The following is a 19,552-nucleotide window of genomic DNA, read 5'->3' on the forward strand; positions in this document are numbered from 1 at the left end:
CCATACAATGGCAGTGAATGGAGAGAAAAAAAAAACACAATTCTCCAATCTCCTCTACCGGAGCAACAGATAACAGAATCGCTGACTTTGGGGTTTTATCACGCGGGAAGCTACACAACCCAAGGTACTACCAAAGTTCAACATGACTGTAAAGCCCACAGTGTGACCCAGTGGTCTCGAGGTATAAAGGTGTAAGAGCTGTTACCTTCAGAGCCTGCAGTCTGGCCTGCTCCTCCTCCAGGGCCTGCTGCCTCTCCTTCTCGTCCATGCGGCTGAAGGACATGCCGGTGGAGGAGAGAGACGACACGGCGCTGGACAGGGTGGACGCTCTGCACCACAGGAGACGAGGACAGGGAATTAGACTGAATAGAGTTCCTACTGAAATCACCTTTCTGCAATGGTCACTTGTAGCGACGGGATGATATATGGATATTCAATATATCACAATACAAAAATGTGACAATACGCAACATGGGGCAGAAAAGTGAATCGTGATATTAACTCGCAAACCCACAAATGAGACAGCTTGTCCATCACAATTTCACAAGCTCTCCATCCAAATGATATTATTTTCACTTTTGTAATGACATTTTAACATTGTTGTTTACATTCTACTGTAGCAGGCCAATGCCATCGCTGGAAAGATCTGTGGCTCAGAAATAAACATAATTCTGCACATGTCATAATGTTGTCACTGAAATTTTATTTACTACATCGTATCGTGGTTTTATCAAATCGTGAACCCCATATCACATATTGAATCGTGAGATAAGCATATCATCCCATCCCTGGTCTAAACTAAACTGTGTCCCCAGACAAAACAGAATAAAGACTTCTCAAGGGATCCAAATTTTTATATTTATTTTTACTCCGTCACAACTCAAAACTGATGTAGATTTTCAGATTAATTTTAATCTCTGTGGCCAACTTTGAAACACACTAAAATAGACTAAGCAACTCCTTTCCTCTTTTGGGTCTCGGGCTTAAAAAGTTAAAGAAACCCTGATGTAACCAGCGGTCTAACCTGGTGTCTGCATTCAACTCCTTGGTCTTCTTGCCCTCCAGAGAGGCCAGGTGCTGCTCTAAAGCCTCCAGGAGACTGCTGGGGGCCTGGGAGAGAGAGAGGGAGAGAGAGAGAGAGGGAGAGAGGGGGAGAGAGAGAGGGAGAGAGAGAGACAGAGAGAGAGTAAGCAACTGAACAGTATTCCTTCAGCTTCTTAAACCATTCTCTCTCTCTCATATGCACAAAAAAAACCTGCCCACACATACAGTAACACACACACACACACACACACACACACACACACACAGCACCCAGAGTTAGCAGAGTTAGTTGGTCTCACAGGAAGGTAACAGAGTGCATCAGGCTCCAAGAATAGCCATGGCAACATGCAGCAAACACTCAACGCTGGAGACTCAAAGAAGAGAGAGAACAAAGGAGGAGGTTGGAAAACAAAGAACGAGGAAAAGGTGGAGAGCAGAGGAGAGGTCGCGCCACAGGCATATTCTCCAGACTTCATAGGAGCCTACTATTTCTTTATTCTTTCTTTCGTTTTACCTTTCTACTTCCCTTTGCCTTCTTTGGCCCGCATATCTTTCAGTGTCCCTTCGCACTGTAAGGTCCTGCCATCGAGTGCCAGAATGCACTGTGTGTAACTCTCCACTTGTCAATATGTCTCTGCACCGGTGTCATAAAGACAAATTCCTACACACTTATTGTATTGGTGATAAAAGAGATACTCAATCTTTCAGTTTCTCTTCATCTCTTGTCCTCTCTCTCTGTCTCTCCATAATGCTCCTTGTTATAACGTCAAGGTTTATCGATTTGATACTGAGTCACGATTTGGAGGAGTAAACAACTCGTGAGCTGACATAAGGGAAGTGTTGATACAGTTGCCGATGCGCTGTTGCCAAGGAAATGTGACAGTTTGGCTGTCGTCTCCACATGGTTATCTACAGAAGTGGCCATAAGGCAGCGATCAGGCAGGAGGCGTTGATAATGTGAGGCGCAAGCTAGTGAGCAGACTACCTGGGGATCGCTGCTACGCAACTACAGGAAACACAATCCGGTCGCAATCGAAAATTCTGCTTCAAATGTTCGCATCGCACAGCGGGGCGTCCTCCGCGGTCGTAAGGTGCGTCATTCCTGCTCTGAAACCATGGGAAACAGCGGGGAAGTGTGAGCGCAATGGCTGCCTGAGTGTACAATGAGTGGCTCGCTTACGCAATTCTACTGATTTAACACAGGGAAGAAGGAATAGTTCAGCTCTCTACTGATGTTTGAAGCTTATTTCAGCTGGCTGGGGAGAGAGGAGAGGAAATTCTTCCAATGTGAAAATATGACAACGTCATGTCTTTCTCTCCGTCCACAGGAATGTGAGTGTGCTCTGTCAGAGAGAGAGAGCAGGCAGACACAGACACACACACACACATACACACACACACAGACACACAGAGCATTTGGGAGTGTTTTGGCTTCTGTGTTCTTTGTGGCTGGCTGGCTGGTGGTTTCTTGCCAAATTGTTGCCTAGTTGTTAAAGAAACAGAGACTCACAGAGAGAAAGAGACCTTCTTTAACTGTCACTGGGTCTGAATGGGCGTCTAGAAGAGCTTGTGTCTACCTAGTCAATATTAGCTCTGACACACACACGCACACACACACACACACACACACACACACACACACGCACGCACACACACACGCGCACACAGCGGGGTGCCTGCCTCTCCTCCTCATCTCTTGACTCCCTACCTCTTGTCACGCTGACGACTCGAGCGCCTATCTTCCTCGAATCTAAAGATGTTCCCATAGTGACAGCACTAACTTTAAAAGCCACGGAGACGCGGAGAGAGAGAGAGAGAGGGAGAGAGACAAGACATCACAGACAGATCAAGAAAGGGGAGAATCCAAACTCTCCCCCTTTCTTCTCTCTACAGAGCTCATGTTCTTCCTCTCATAATGATCACACAGCAACGTTCAGGTCATTCACTATGAAAGCACCTCCGCCAAATACTTTAAAGCGATGACGGCGTGCAAGACAGAGATGAAATAAACAACATCTAAAAGGGAGGGGGGGGTGGGGGGTAGATGGAATTTAAATGAGCGAGTCAAAAGCCAAAGCAGGGATTCTTTCATGTAGATGAAGACGGAGGGGAGGAGGGAGGAGGGGTGAGGACTGATTTTCTATTCATGAGGTTTCATGGCCTTTTGCTCATCATGCCACAGCTCTTGTGTGTGTAGCTCTATGTGTGTGTGTGTGTGTGTGTGTGTGTGTGAGAGCTACAAATGAGCCATCTGAGGCCACAACACCAACACACACACACACATCATAGTGAGTCAACACCATATCAAAGCAGCTATGACTAAGGCCATTGACTCCACTGTTAAAAAAAAAAAGAGCACAATCAGTGTGTGAGAGCATGCCTGTGAGTGTGTGAGCGTATGTGTGTGTGTGGCTAAACACACACATATTATGAGCAAGTATGATGCTCATGCAGGATGAGGGGGAGGTGGAGGGGAGGGAGAGGGGGGGGGGGTGAGCAATGCAGTATGCAACCCACCACCTACAATGTATGATCCTTTTGTTGTCTGTGACAGAGGAGGGAGAAGAGAGAGAGAACCTCTATTTAACCGCTACAGTGAACTGTGCAGTTTCACGATGAGTTCAACACCCACGCCCGATCACCAGCCGGTCCACACGCTGGCAAGTCGAAGCCTCGCTAATGCACGAGCAAGCCCACATCCCACTGCAGCCGGAGAACCTCCCAGCTGTGTGAGTGTCTCATTTCGGAGTTTCTTGGATGTAGTTAAGCACCAAACGATGCCAAGTTTTCATCGTCAGTACGTTAACTCACAATCTAACGAAAGGTAAAAGACCGTTATGTGCACAGTTGAGATCAGGTACATTACCCCTCGCTACTGAAACTAGACGATACAACAACACCACAGAGGAAGAGCGACTAATGTTCACTCTGCGGCTTAAATGAGGTTGAAAATTAAATTCACTTTGTTTTATTGGCCTTTATATAATGATTTGAGAATTAAGTTCAATATCTGTTTAGAAACCAAGACTTTGACACTGCCCAATACATTTATACGGTGTGGAAAAGAAAGGAAGAGTCCTTATTTATTTTGAATTCTGAATGAGATATTGGATGCTACGATACTGAAATTCACTGTTTGTAATGTAATTTGAAAGTGACTTGTAGATGGACAACATGCATTCTATGTTTTCAGCATTGTACCTTTTGTTTGATCTCTTTGTTTGACTGAGACGGGAGAAGATGGGAAGAATTGAAGCCCTTTAAGAAATCTTTAGTAAATCTATAGCACTCAACGGTGATATGGTCAAACATCATTATCACACTCACATCTGAAAAGGACACAACCTCTGCTTTCTTTAACTGTGAACACACAGAGCACTCGAGCAAACGGTCTTTCGCAATTTGACAGTATAAATCACCCGAGTTTTAAACTGAATTTCTATGTGGGCTCTTTGTCTGAAGGCTTCAATTATAAAATCTTTCTTCTGCTCAGCCTCATTTCTAAATTCATGTGTGACAGCCTAAGCGGGGATGCCCACAGTCTCTATTAAGTCCTCCCGCAAAAATATTAGAAGGCTGAAAACCACGCTTCAGTGCTTTTTCTCCAGCGATTCCCTTGAATTCAAAATTAGGCTACGAAGAAGGGCAACTTTATCCTTGGCAATTTCGAGAAATCATGCAGTCGATCTCCCCGCAGCGACGCTATCTTGCCTTTCGAGCCCTTTGTTGTTATAATTATCATTATTATTGTATACCCAAGGTCTAAGCTCATAGCCGTCGGATGTTAGGGTTTCAAATCCACTTGGTGAAACCTACGTTAGGCCTGCTGACGGCGCAGTGTTTAAGCAGCCGCACTTCAACACCGGAGCCTGTGTTGGATCCATAACAAGCATTAAGAAGTGAAAGAGAAAGCAGGAGAGCAAAATCAATCAAACCAGAGGGGAGTTGCCTAGACTCGAACAGTAAGATCAGGTTAGACGAGATGGCTTGTTTCAAATAAAATGGGGGGTGGGGTGGGGGGTGGGTGGGGCGGAGGAGAGAGAAGGAGAGAGAGCAGGAAGAGAGGAGGAGAGAGAGGGAATTAGTGAACAAATGGTAAAGGGCAGAACACAGCTATATGGATGAGTGAGGTGAGGAACGAGTCGATGGATAAGAGGACGGATGGAGCGATGAAAGCACATGTAGTGTTGCAAGAGAGGCAGAGAGAGAGAGAGGGAGAAAGAAAGAGAGAGAGCAAGAAAGATAGATAGAAGGAAAGACTATATGAGAGTGAGAGAAGACGAGAGAGAAGAAGAGAGAGAGAGTGAGAGGTGAGATGTACACTGACCTGTGAGAGATCTGGGATGTCACCCTGATCTATTCCAACTTGCTGTCGTCACAAATAAAAAAATAAAAAAATAAAAAAATAAAAAGGGGGGGGGAAAGGGAAGTGGGGCAAAATGGAGAAAAAATAAAAAAAAAACAAAATAAAAAAGAAGAGGGGCGGGATCCATTAGGAAAAAAAAAGAATGAGAAAAGAAAGAAAACAAAAAGAAGGGAATCATTACTTCATGCAGTGGCAGTGTCAACATAAACGACAACAGAAATAAACAAGAAAAACTTATCGGACAGGACCCTCCGGCATCTCGATTGGCTGATAAAGCAGCCAATCCTCACGCTGAATGACGGTGATGATTGCACGCTGATAAATGTGTCTGACCAATGAGGGAAGAGTGGGCATGGCGACTGATGGATGGTGATGTGCCAAACACTGATATTTGTTACATAAAAACACATTTAAAGAAAAAAAAAAAAATCACCTCATCATCAAAAAAAATAGACTTGAAACTTACACAGATAGCGTTTGTGTGAACACGTTGACTTATTGGGACACAGATAAAGAACATTCGACCTGGACAACATCAACTTGCTTTTGCTTTATCAAACTTTATCAATAGCACATATTGAACAGTGGATGGGAGCTCCCCACATGCCGTCATAGATACCTGGTTCTCCGCCTCCTGGCTTTGGGAGAGAGTTATTATCGATTTATTAATACTTAGCCTGCCAGATATCATAAGCCTATTACAGGCTGAGTGTACAGAATATTACAACTAGCCTTTCCTTTGCCTGAAATAGACCAGACCAGGTAAATCCAGGTGAAATTTACAATTCACCTTATTCATTTCAACTATTAAACCCACTTCGGCCATAGAGGGAAGATGCAGTAGAAGCAGGAGAAAGAGGTCAAAGCAGAACTGCAGCAATTTTCAACCTGTACTCTATTTTTCCATCTTTTACCGATGATGCTGCCCAAAATCTCAGCAACTGCCTCCCTATAGAGCTACTTACATGCTGCTTGCCTGGGTGTGCGGCTCTGCAGTGTTCCTATTGGGCCAACTGACAAAAATCAACCCTTAAAGCACCCAAGCATGTCTTTTTTCCAGCATACTGATTACTCGCTCTGTAATGAGACATCGATTAAACAATGTAAATTATCTCAGTCACGTCTACTACTTCTCATACAATTTTGATGCTACCTTGGCCTTTATTTTAGCAATTTCTTGCTTTCTTTGCGCCTGTGTTTACATGCACTGCTGTGTAAAAGGTAGAGCAAAATAAACAGTGAAAGTTGTGGATGTCTCATTACAGAGTGAGTGTCAATATGTCATGCTTTGGGTGCTTTCGGGGTTGATTTTGGAGAGTCCATTGGCCCGTTAGGACCGCACTGGAAAGACCTAAGTAACTCTATAGTGAAGCAATTGACAAGATTTCTTTCCGAACCGACTGGCATGATGGAAAATGATGGGAAAATAGGCTAAAAAATGGCAGGAGTTATGCTTTAAATAAGGATTCTGAAGCCTTGACACAATTGAGAAATGGCTTGTGAAAAAGAGGGCTGCAACTGATCATTAGGAAGTTGTGTCTACTATTTTGTACACTCAATGTATCTACTTTCTTAAATTGAGCACAGTTCTGTTTTTAATTGTATCTGGGAAACAAACCCTTTAATTGTCCGGGGAGCTCCTTAAAACCTAATTAAAAAAGACAAAAGGAATTTCATTGGGATCATCTGTGTGAATGTGTGTTAAAGCAGAGCCAGAAAACCAGCAGTGTGCCGCTGCTTCTGGAGATACAGCAGCTGACTCTCACTGTGTTCCAAGTCTGCTGGGAAAAAAAAAAAAAAAAAAAAAAAAGGAGGGGAGAGGAGAGGGCAGGAAAGAGGGATGATCTGTGGGCACTGGGCGAAGGAGAGGCACATGAGTATCCATCTTTGTCAGGAAGAGAGGGAAGAGAAAGGGAGAAGAAAGGATTAGATGGAGGAGTGTGGGAACGGAGGGAGAGGGAGCTAACAGAGCGCCTAACCACATCCTCCATCTTAGGGTTATTTCGGGTGTGTGTGTGTGTGTGTGTGTGTGTGTGTTTGCACGGCAAAATGTGGGGCAGTGAGGGTAAGTCAGGTATTCTTGTCTAGTCTTTGTGTGTAGCGTCGTCAGCGGGGGGAATCGGCTACACACAGTGCAGTAGCAGTGAGAAAACATGGCAATGTGAGAAATATATAAGTATATATCCGTTATTAAACTGGTCTTTGAGTGTCTGCATTTAAGTGAGTTGTGTGTGTGTGTGTGTGTGTGTGTGTGTGTTTTTTTTAAGGGATGTGATCAGGAACACAAGAAATTATGCGAAAAGCAGGAAAAAGGTGATCAGAAATTAACGGGAGCTGTGTGTCCTAAAAAATAAATTCTGGGGGGAGAGAAAACAAAACCACAGAAAAGTCGCATCCCTGGTGTGTGTGTGTGTGTGTGTGAGTGTGTGTACCTCGGCCACTTTGAGGAACTCGGAGAGCTTGGTCATCCTGTAAAGGAATTTCTTGTAGATGTCCAGAGCGTCTTTACACTGGTTCTTCTTCATGTCAAAGTATTTCTCTACAGACAGAAAGACAGGAGGAGGAAGAAGAAGAGGGAGGGAGGGAGGGAAGGGAGGCAGGCAGGCAGAAAGAGAAATAAAGACAGTAGAATGAAGAGTCAAAAGGCCGGGAGAGCGGGGGATGAAGGAGAAGAGAGGGAGGCAGAGGTAAAGGAAGGAAGGAGGGAGGAAGGAAGGAAGGAAGGAGAGAGGAGGGAGGAACAATCAGTGCATGATAGAGTGGAGACAGAACAGCTTAGCAGCTACATGACAGCCTGTCAGAAACAACTCTACTGCTGACAACCAGACTGTGCGCACATATGTGTGTGTGTGTGTGTGTGTGTGTGTGTGTGTGTGTGTGTGTGTGTCTGTCCTGCTGTTGTGTGTGTGTTTAGATACTTCCTGGACATGAGTGTGTGTGTACGTCCAAGACAAACTTACACATCTAGGACAGTGTTCTTCAGATGGTTGCAGTCACTGCAGGCAGCATGTGTGTATTCACAAGTGTGTGTGTGTGTGTGTGTGTACAGGTGTGTGAGAGTGTGTGTGTGTGTGTGTGTGTGTGTGTGTGTGTTACCCAGGAGGTTGATGACCCCTTCATTGTAAGCAGCAAACAGCCTTATGGAGTCTTTGAAGAGCAACATGAAGGCTGAGTTGATCACGCCATTGGTCAGCTCGTTAGGGTTGGCCTGGAAAAACGAGAGGAGAGAGAGAGAGAGGGAAAGAGAGAGAGAGAGTGAGTGTGTGTGTGTGTGGAGGCAAGGGAGACATCTCTATCACTTCTCTCCAAAGCTTTCACCGTCTTTTCACAAAAACATCTCTTTCAAATATGCACAAACATCTCTCTTTCCAAATCCCCACAGCACATCAACACACACCTAGCAACTGTCAGTTTAGTTTCAGTGGAAAAAACACACACAGACACACACACACACACACACACATATACACATACATTCCAATGAGAAACTTCACCATCCATTTTTATCACTCTTTGAAGCTGGCTGGCACAAACCACAATGCACCCACCAATTTCAGCAATTCCCCACCCAATCCCCCTCCCTCTTTTCTTGTGTACACACACACACACACACACACACACACACACACACACACAAGCACGCACACAAATCCAAACACTGGGAATCTTTAGCCATAATAAGGTTCTTATACCCAATCTTTGAAAACATTCATGAGAATGGAGGCTGTGTCATTTCTTTGTGAACTGTTGTTTCAATTTACATTTTGAGTTGAAACTGAATCGACCCCAACTTTGACACACACACACACACACACAGACAGACAGGGGTGTTACCTGGAAGTCCAGCAGAGCGTCCAGCTGGTTCTGAATGATGGGCAGGGTCTTGATCAGCTTCTCTATGTTCATAGTACGCATCACACCGTCAATTCTGAAACAGACAAAACAGCAACAAACAAAACTAACACAACTGTAGAGGGCAGTTTGTGGAGGGACATTTTCATGCAAATTATGAAGAAAGAAATAAGAAAGAAAGGCTACAATTTCCTCAGTATTGTAAAAAAAAGTTTTCACGCTCGCTTGGGTTGAAATTTGTGTTTTGTTGATAAGGCGATTATGCAACGAATGGTGATCGAAAGGCTTTGTCAAGTAAATAATGAGGTCGGCTCGGCGGGATCAGCCTGATAACGGGTTCAATCTCATTGCACAAGAGTTCAAAAGTGGCTCGGGATGTTCTGAAATGTTGTCTGTAAACTGTCTGTCCACAACGACTTCCCAGAAATGTCGGACCCGCTGTCACTCCCATTTTATGAGTCTCCAGTGTGGCTGTTGGACCATTAGACCATTAGACAGCAGGAAACATGGCCACTAAAGCAGTGATTCTCAACCTTTTTCATATCAAGGACCCCTAATTTAGTCCACATTAGGGCCACAGACCCCCATTTGATGAGTTTTTGTCTCTCGGACCCAAATCTGAGAATATTTTTGTTGTTGGATATGATTTGTCCAGAAAACTATCTATATTGTAGGTAGAGAGATAACAGTGAAACTATGGTCAAAACAGTTATTCTTCTACATTCTCTAATTGCGTTAACTTCTTGTATATTACGTAATGGTGAAGTTTAACAATTCATCAATTTGCTGGGGACCCCCTGGAACCCCCATAAGGACCCCTGGTGGTCCCCGGACCCCACGTGGAGAACCACTGCACTAAAGGACACTAAAGAACACTAACAACTTACCTAATACTAATCAATTCTTAAAGTCCCCATGAAATTAACTCCCATTACTTTTACTTCCTCAAAAAATAGATTATCTTTCATGGTGACCTCATGCTGCACCAGGAGGCGTAAATATAAATTCCAGCCAATATAATCATCACAGATTTTTGAACAATCCCGCCCCTCCCATCAAATAAAACTACCTTTCTCTCCTTCACTGATATTCCACTGGTTCAGACATTTGAATGATCCCTCACTGCGTTATGTCCCGCCCCAACATCCTGTTTCTTACACCAAATCAAGGGAGTAAAGATGCCGTTTCATGGGGTCTTTAAAAGACTCGCAACACATTTTTTCTCATGGGTGCGTTTTTAGTTCTACGTTCGGGAAGATTATTTATTTGCTTCGACCAAGCTGATGGAAAGACAAATATTTGTCCAGACTTGGCAAAAGCTCGCCACCAGCTAAACATAAAAAACTTCTAAATCTAAATACAACGTTTCCTGTGGTGCATGAAAAATCTTTACACAGTATTACACTTACTGCTCTCTCAGTCTAGAGCCAAAGATAAACACTGGCTCCTGTTGTGTGACGGGGCGTGACATTATGAGTGTGAGTGTGTGTGTGTGTGTGTGTGTGTGTGTGTGTGTGTGTGTGTGTGGTCCCCCTACCCCCTCTTCATCTTGGTGAAGTCCACAGCCACCAGTCTGTAGGACATGGCCTTCTCGTTCAGGTAGCGGCTGTACCGCCTGATGAAGGTCGACATGTCGTAACCTGGGCAGAGAGGAGCGAGTCGGAACAAAGTCAATGCTCTGACACAACTGAGGGTGTGTGAGTGAGCCTGTGAGTGTGTAGTGTGTGTGTAGTGGTAACTGACTCCGTGTATGTGTTAGATTTGAGCCTAGTAATTGCAAAAGATTCTTACCATTTGTATTAAATAGGGATGGGACGATCTGCTTATCTCATGATACGATTCAATACACGATACGGGGTTCACGATTCAACACAACCATGATATGATATAATAAATAAAAGTTAATTGACAACAAAGTCAGACTGTGCAGATTTATGTTTATTTCTGAGACACAGATCTTCCTAGCGATGGCATTGGCTCACTAGAATGTAAACAAATCATTTGTACAAATAATTTAATTGGATGGAGAGCTTGTGAAATTGTGATAAGACTACTGCAGAATAAAATGCAGCTAATATCGCCATTCATTTTTCTGCCCCACATTTTTGTATTGCGATATATTGAATTTTGTTATATATCGTCCCATCTGTAGTATTAAACTACATTTCTTTTATGCATATGTACATTCCATTACATTTAAAAACAGTTTCTCTTAAATATTTTTGTATTTGTATTATATATTACCAGATGGGTGTGTGGAATGCATCAAAACCATTTGGCTCGTGTCAGGCAAGTCATCAATCCCAGAAAAGTTTGACTTTCAAATATTTTCCTGTGATTGTCTAAAACATTCTGGTACTCAGTGTATTGTCCTACGAGGCAAATCCTGCCCATCTGCTCCTCCAAGAACAAATGAAAACAAAAAACAAATGCTGTGAATTATTTGCACAGAACTTTTGAGGGTGTGTGTGTGTATAATGTGTATGTGTGTGTGTGTGTGTGTGTTTATGCAGGCGTGCTTTACCTTGCAGAGCTCCCTTATCCAGGAAGTTGTTCAGGTTAAACAGAGTGTTTCTGGAGGCCAGGTACTGGATGAAACGCTGAGAGAGGAAAGACAAAGGAAAGTCAGCGCCAAGTCAAAGCAAACGTTTCAAAAGCGTTGTTCCAATATGAAATATGGAAAAGTGGCACATAGTCCAACAAAATGAAAGGAAAAGTAGTTTGGAAAGAGCATATATAAGTTATAAGAGGGTTACAATTTTGTGGATGGAATCTATATTTTTGAAATGTTGAGTGATTCATTTCAAGTAACATATTCCCCCATAGATATATATATATAATGTTCTGAGAGAAGCCTTAATTTGGATGGTGGTACTCTAGAAGTTAGAGATGCGCGTTTTTAACTGTAAGGTTGTCAGTTTGAATCGTGGACTGGCTGGGAAAATATCTTCCCTCCTCCAACAATTACCACTGCCTTTAAGCAAAACACAAATTGCTGCAGTGAAGGTTCTCCATCTCCCACAGTGGAAGACTATGGATGACATGGGAAGCCCCCAGGTGTGAATGTGTGTAACTGAATAAGTGTTTAAGTTGTTGAAGACGCACATGCTCAGTCAACAGACAAAGGTTAAAAACTGCCTCTAACCAATTGGCAAAGGGCATCGTCACTCATTTTACAGATTAATGAAATGACTGAAGAGATAAAATGGATCTACCAAACTTAATGGTATATTTTTTAGCCCTAAAGCCCTAAAAGCCCTATAAACATACACACACACACACACACACACACACACAGTGTTTGTTAGACTGTAATATTTGGTGCTCATTAGCCAACAGCTACTGAGAAGGAACAATATGAATCAGAAGTGACAGGAGTGCCATGACTCAAACACTATTAATCTCTCAGGATGTTTTATGACACTGTGATGAATAAGTGATATGTTTATTGTTTTAATTTAACTGTGTAATAATGTCATACTTTCTTAAACTAGGGAAATTGTGGGGAAATTCTCTTTTCTTGTCTCTTGTATTTTGTTTGCCTTCCTGCGGGGAGGCCACAGGTCAAAGGTCAAGTACAGGACAGAACAGAACAGAACCACACCTATGTTTTCCAGTCACTTATGAGGACTCACTCTGAAGTGCTCACACAGCAGTGGTGAGGGAGGAAAACTGACTAGAGGAAGCAGTCACAGCGGTCTTGAAATGAAAAGAAATTAATTAACCTTGTACTGTTTGGGAAGGAGCGGAGGATTGGCTGGAGTTAATAAATAATCCAATAAATTACAGTGTAGCAACAGAGTGAAAACTGCTAATGAGATCAAATCTCATGCTAAAAGTCGTCTGCCAAAGATGGATGAATCACCCCCGTCCCTGTCACTTAAAGACTTGGTGACTAGAGCTACAACAATTAATCGATTAATCGATGAGTTGTCAACTATTAAATTAATCGCGCTAACTATTTTGATAATCGTTTAATCGGTTTGAGTAATTTTTAAGAAAATAAGTCAAAATTCTCTGATTCCAGATTCTTAAATATGAATATTTTCTGGTTTCTTTACTCATCTATGACAGTAAACTGAATATCTTTGAATATCTATCGTTACCATTTCTCGGACATTTTATAGATCAAACAACTAATCGATTAAACGACAGATTAATCGACAATGAACATAATCGTTAGTTGCAGCCCTATTGGTGACATTTCTCTCATTTTTCCACTGCTGTGTATCATAACAGAAACTTGACCCCTCCGCTTTCCGACTCGTCCAACTCTTAGACACTAGTTGCTTGTTCGTTTTGACAGATCTGAGGTCAGTGAGCAGGTGCTGGCAGCTCTTTTATTATTATTTTTTTTTCTGAAGCATTATTCAGGGAAGGTTTGCTGAGCGTGCTTGCTCTTTCCTCAGCACCGCCCCGCTTCACATTTACACAGCTTCAAACACTCACACCTGGGAGCTGCCCAGCACAACCACAGTCTTTTACTGCTGGCCGCTGAGCAGCTTCACTGGAGCTGCAAGGGCTTTTTGTGCCTCGTTCAAGAACGGCTCAGCGTTAGATATTTATGAAGAGGAGAGCTTTTTCCGAGAGAGAGATTTTCTGAGGATTCAAACCGTGTTTCTCTGCACTTTCGCTATTGCTACCGCCACTTTGACTGAAGCGCGGTCACTGAGCAGGTGCTATCATCCACATTTCCGCCATACTGCCTCGATCCATCCGGTCTTTCTCGCGTCGCTGAACAACGGAGCGGAGTGGAATGTGTCCTGGCCTTCCTCCATGCTTATGGGAACTCGGGCCTCAGGCTTCCCAAAAGCATCTTAGCGCTAAGGCCGTCTCTGTCCAACTGACTTAAAATGATCTGAGATTTGCCAGTTTGCCAGTTCCCGATTTGGCTGAAAACCAGCCCTCGCTGGCTGGTTGGAGCATCTAGGAATGTCTGTGTGTGTGTGGCTAAGTGTATGTGTGTGTGTGTGTGTGTGTGTGTGTGTGTGTGTGTGTGTGTGTGTGCACGATTTTATGCTAGCGGGCGTGTGTGTTGGATTCAGCTGCACTGACATGCTTCCAGGGGCTCTGGGACTGTTTAAAAAGGCATAAAGAATATGATTTCTTGTTGTCCTTTATGTGTGTGTGTGTGTGTGTGTGTGTTTCTCAGTATCACACAGCAAGAGGGTAGAGGCGACGCTGTCTTGAGACTTCTTCAGAACAAGTTTAAGTTGCAGGGCAAAGAAAATACGCTTTGGGGACTGGGAATTGACTGTGTGTGTGTGTGTGTGTGTGTGTGTGTGTGTGTGAGAGAGTGTGTGTGTGTGTGCATGTGTGTGCGGCGAGTTAAGCATTCTGCCTGTGGCAAAATGAACCCAGGCTAAGACAGAGAAACTTTGACAAGATGGTCACAGGGACAGAGAGAGAGAAAGACACAAAGAGACAAAGAGAGAGAGAAAGAGAGAGAGAGACAGGGAGAGAGAGAGAGAGGGACTGAGATCTAAGCTCTCTCTCTCTCCGTCTCGTCTTGTGTGCCGGCTTCTCTCCCCTCATCAAAAGTCCATCTGACGAGAATCTGCGTTTCTCCCTCTGCCTCACACACAAAAGGCGGAGGCAGAAAAGAACACACACACACAAAACGCAGGGATACAGTTAAAAAAAAAAAAAAAAAAAGAAAATCTAAAAAGGGGAAGAAAGAGTCGGCGCGGAGAGCCGAGCCCTAGATAATTCAACGAAGACTGTTCCAAGGAAAATCCGCGATTCTGAGAAGAGAGGAGGATTGTGAGAATAGGTGTAAGAATAGAGAGAGAGAGACAGAGAGAGAGACAGACGTACAGATGGAGAGTAGGAGTGGGTGAGATCGAGAAACAGGTCGAGTCAGCTTGTCAAATAATTCATGTTAGCATATCGGAGAACAACCTCATGTATTATTGATACTGCTAGATCCAGGCTACCCCTCTATCTCTCTCTCTCCCTCTCTCTCTCTCTCTCTCTCTCTCTCTCTCCCTAGTGTTGTTCAAACAGAAAAACACAGCGCTATACATAGAGCTACCACATCCAGCTCTCACCCATCTTCTGTCTTCCACTGTATCGCTCTCTCTCTCCCCCCCCTCTCTCTCTCTCTCTCTCTATCTCTACCATGTACTCCTTTCAAAAGTGGAGAAGTTGGTGGTTTCCGTAGTAACCGAACACGACGGCTTCGACACTGACCTGAAACAGCGAGTTCAGGAGTCTTTTTTATATAACTAAGGTTCTGTAGCGGAGGAGCCGCGGCTGTAAAGAATGCGCCAGAATTCGGACAAAGCAAATCGTGGCTGGATTACGATCTAAAAATGAATTGACTTGACAAAAAAAATCATGTTGTTATGTAAAAAAGAAAGAAAGTGGGGATGCAATAGAGAAGAGCGTCCCATCTCCCCTAATTGGAATGCTTTTCGTATTCTATCCGCATCAAATTTTGCCCGCATATGGTGAAAATGAATGGGATTTTTTTGGATCCCGTTTGCCAATTGTTTGTTCTTAAAATGGGTGAAATAATCTAAGTAGAAATGACATATCATAAAGTTATTACATACAGTACTGTGCAAAAGTCTTAGGCACTCTAGATTTTTAGATCTTAGATGTTTATTTGTTTTCTGCATTAGTGTGTCAGTAGACTGCTGTTTGTTGTAAATTTTTGATATTCAGAAACGTTTTATTTCATTAGTTTTGAAAGCATCTTCGCTTTATGGATATCTTTGACATATGCCTAAGAATTTTGCACAGTACTGTATGTTAACGCATTACTCAATTTTCACAAAACAGCTTCACAAGGCCACAAAATGCTGGAATTTTGGGGGTTTTTTTCTTGCCGCTTCAAAGCCATCATCATGTGTGTACTTTATTAATACCAGTAGTGAAATAGTGTTTTTGCTTTGGCAGAGTGGAGGGCAAAGTACAGAGAGCAGCACCCCCGGGAGCTGGTGGGGCGGACGCTTGGCCGACGCGAGGCGACCCAGGTCTTGCGGTCAAAGGGGCGGTCTGGCCTCTCTCATCCCTAAACCCCAAATTACTGAATTGATTTTGTTTGAAAGCCTCAGTCTTGTTCAGAGACAAAGTTCTCAGAAAAAATAAACTTTTGCACAGCCATACATCTTGTAAACCTTGTTATCCCCACCCGCCAGGATTTGCTTGGTTTACTCTCTTCTCACGCACACACACACACACACTCACACACACACACACACACACACACACACACACACTCAGAATCATCAAAACTGACTGCACACCGAGTTCCACTGAGAGGTGATGATTCACACAAGAAGAATGAGTCGTGATCGGGCTGCGTTCAATGAAAACAGCTCTTATGCAAGCACACACACACACACACACACACACACACACACAAGAAACAGACACATGTGGACAGACACACACACACACAGAAGCACACAGACGCAAAAACACACACTACTAGCCTAAATCCTGCCAGGGATTGTCCTCCCGTTCTCCTCCTCCTCCTCCTCCTCTTCCTCCTCCTCTCTCTCCTACGTAGTATTTCTCCTCCTCTCTTATGCAATCAACCATTTACCCTCTGCATCCAATCCAAGTGTGAAAGAAACCGAGGCAGAAAGAGACGGTGGGTGGGTGAGGGGAATGATCGGATTAAAAAAAAAATGTGTCGATACTGGGACGTGTTGTGTATGGTGTGTGTGTGTGTGTGTGTGTGTGTGTGTGTGTCTGTGTTCCTAGGAGGTGACAAGGCTAATCGCGTGTTGGCTCCTGCTGTCAGGGGAGCAGTTGTGTCTTGCTGGTAGATGAGCGTGTCTGCGAGGTCAATGATGCAGCCAAGCAACATGAGTCACCGCTTGAGACACACACACACACACACACACACACACACACACACACACACACACACAGGTTGGGTACTGCTACAGCCTTCTCCATACAATATGTTCTTAACCCAAACAGAGTGTAAACAGAGGCAGGTAGCAGAGATGCACCAATCCAATATCCAATATCAGAATTGGGTCCGGTCAAGGCTAATTTTGACTTAATGGTATCAGTTTCCGGGTTGTACGATCACCCTCCATTTATTTATTTACTTATTTAGTCCCCCCCCCCCCCGCCCCGCATCTCTAATCCATTTATGCAAATACAAGTGAAAAAGTATTTTCCGTAAACAAAATTCGTCCACGATTTGCGGCAGTGCGGCGCTCTGTTTGAAGGCAGCTGGATCGCGGCCATGTCTGCAGCCTGGAACCGCTCTGGAACCGGAGTTAAAATGAAAAGCAGTCGAACAGCTAATTGTAATGTTTGCGGCGCAATTGTTTGGAAGGGGCGGCAGCAGCAGAGCTAATTACAATACTGCTAATTTAACCAGGCACTCGAAGAAACACCATTCGAAGGAGCACAGCGGCTTCTCAGAGCTCAGAAGAAGTCCGCGCCCAAAAGCTGAAAAATAGAATTGAATTGAGTTTATGGCCCTGGATGACAAGCCCCTCTTGATGGGCTTTAATGCAGCATCAGGAGTCATGCTATAGTCTGCTTCAAAGATGTAAACACAATTAGTTTCTACTACAGACATCTGGAGAGTTTCACTGTGCACTGGATTGATTTGACCTTGTGGTGGAAAATTACATTTTTCTGCTAATTACAAAAATATCTGATCGCACTTACAATATTTAATAACTCTGATTGGTATTGGAGACAAAAAAAAAATGTATATGCGAACATCGCTAACTGGTAGCATCACTAATTACAGCAGATGTACGCCCCAAGTTCCTGGATGGCCGACCCCAGTAAGATGGACACACACACACACACACACACACACACAACTCTACTCTCATCTATTGATTACCTAGATGCAGCCAATTTATTTGAGTTGGAAAAACTTGTTTATCTGCCTGAAGGGGCATGAGGAAGTGTGTGGTGACGGTCTGTCTGTCTGTGTGTGTGTGTGTGTGTGTCTCTGTCTGCCTGTGTGTGTGTGTGTGTGTGCGTGTGTGTGTGCGCGCATGTGTGTGTGTCTGTCCTGCTGGGCTGGGTCACCCTGGAGTTATTTGTTATTTTTTTTTAAAGATAGGATGTTTGTGCTTCAGAGATAAGCAGGAGTCCTTCAAGAGCACACACACACACACACACACACACCTCCTTGTTCATGCACCACGATCCATCCTCATCCTCGCCTCTTCGCTCTTTGACTCATCATCTTTCTGTTCACCACACCATCAGCTGATGGGAAGCACATGCGAGCTGCCTACCGTACTTTGCGTGTGTGTGTGTGTGTGTGTGTGCATCCAAGGTCTCCAGATTATTATGGCGAGTGACCCCCATTAGAGTCAGCGTGACCTTACACACACACACACACACAAATAACATCCTCCCCCGTCCCTGTTCCCTCTGACACAACACTTGAGTCAGCAGTTTTCTATGCCGTCTCTCTCTCTCTCTCTCTCTCTCTCTCATCTCCCCTTCCTCAGTCCCTGTCAAACCCCTTCTGTCTCCTCCTCCTTCCCTTTTTTTCAGTCTGTCCTGCCCTTTCTTTCTTTCCTCCTCTCGCTCTGTCAAAATGTCTGTCTTTCCGAATATCTCTCTCAACCCATCTTCCCTTTAAATCTCCCTCTCTCTCTCTCTCTCTCTCTCTCTCGGAGGAGGTGAAGCAGTGTCGTGATGAGAGAGCTTGGGTGACGTCACTGAAACAAATGGGACATTCGCTATCTGGGACATTGGAGGGGGGTGGGGGTGGGGGGGGGAGACTCATATCGCAACTTTATGCTAACAAAAGGCGCACGAATGCACTGAGTCCTGTCACACACACACACACACACACACACTCTCTCTCTCTCTCTCTCTCTCCCACACACACACAGGCCAGCGCTGCATGTCCTGCTAGCGTCAGCACTTTCGCCGGTGTCCTCGCCAGACCGTCCCCATCTCCTCTCATGTCCTTAATGACTCTCTACTCCCTACCTCCCTCTCTCTCTCTCTACCTCTCTCTCTCTCTCTCCCTCTCTCTCTCCGTCTTCTCCTTCACTCGCCCCATCTCCCTTTCAAATTCGAATTGAGATATGCTTTATTGGCGTGATAGGAAAGAAACCTACGTTGGCAAAGCAGTACAGCATTTAGAATTAGGTAAGATGGCAAAATTGACTAATAATAGTGAATCAACAGTAGTCTAAGGCAGAGATTCTCATTCAGTGACATTACTAGCTCAGATCAATTCTGCAATTCAGTTCAATTGACAGCAATATTGGACAGAGAAGAACTCTTTTGAAAGAGTAAATAGACAGAAAGGAGGGTAAATCTCACAGACAATAC

General features: G+C 44.0%; 1 protein-coding gene across 1 annotated transcript in view; it reads right to left on the bottom strand.

The window, feature by feature from the left end:
- The window catches only part of LOC139649002 (phosphatidylinositol-binding clathrin assembly protein), a gene marked incomplete at its 3' end in the record, with an annotated part of 59,767 nt that overhangs the window by 15,860 nt on the left and 24,355 nt on the right, over positions 1-19,552 (bottom strand). Inside the window, exons 3-10 of the mRNA XM_071525287.1 lie at positions 11,787-11,862; positions 10,800-10,902; positions 9,245-9,338; positions 8,507-8,618; positions 7,843-7,949; positions 5,372-5,413; positions 1,025-1,110; positions 206-329 (exon numbers count right to left, since the gene is read on the bottom strand). Of these exons, the coding sequence (XP_071381388.1) occupies positions 206-329; positions 1,025-1,110; positions 5,372-5,413; positions 7,843-7,949; positions 8,507-8,618; positions 9,245-9,338; positions 10,800-10,902; positions 11,787-11,862 (744 nt within the window). The remainder of the gene's footprint in view (positions 1-205; positions 330-1,024; positions 1,111-5,371; positions 5,414-7,842; positions 7,950-8,506; positions 8,619-9,244; positions 9,339-10,799; positions 10,903-11,786; positions 11,863-19,552) is intronic.

The sequence above is a fragment of the Centroberyx affinis genome, unplaced genomic scaffold (assembly GCF_046629955.1).
Source record: "Centroberyx affinis isolate AG114_WGS23_722 - 3 ecotype Tasmania unplaced genomic scaffold, CSIRO-AGI_Caff_v1 ptg001281l_1, whole genome shotgun sequence".
Taxonomy (NCBI): Eukaryota; Metazoa; Chordata; class Actinopteri; order Beryciformes; family Berycidae; genus Centroberyx; species Centroberyx affinis.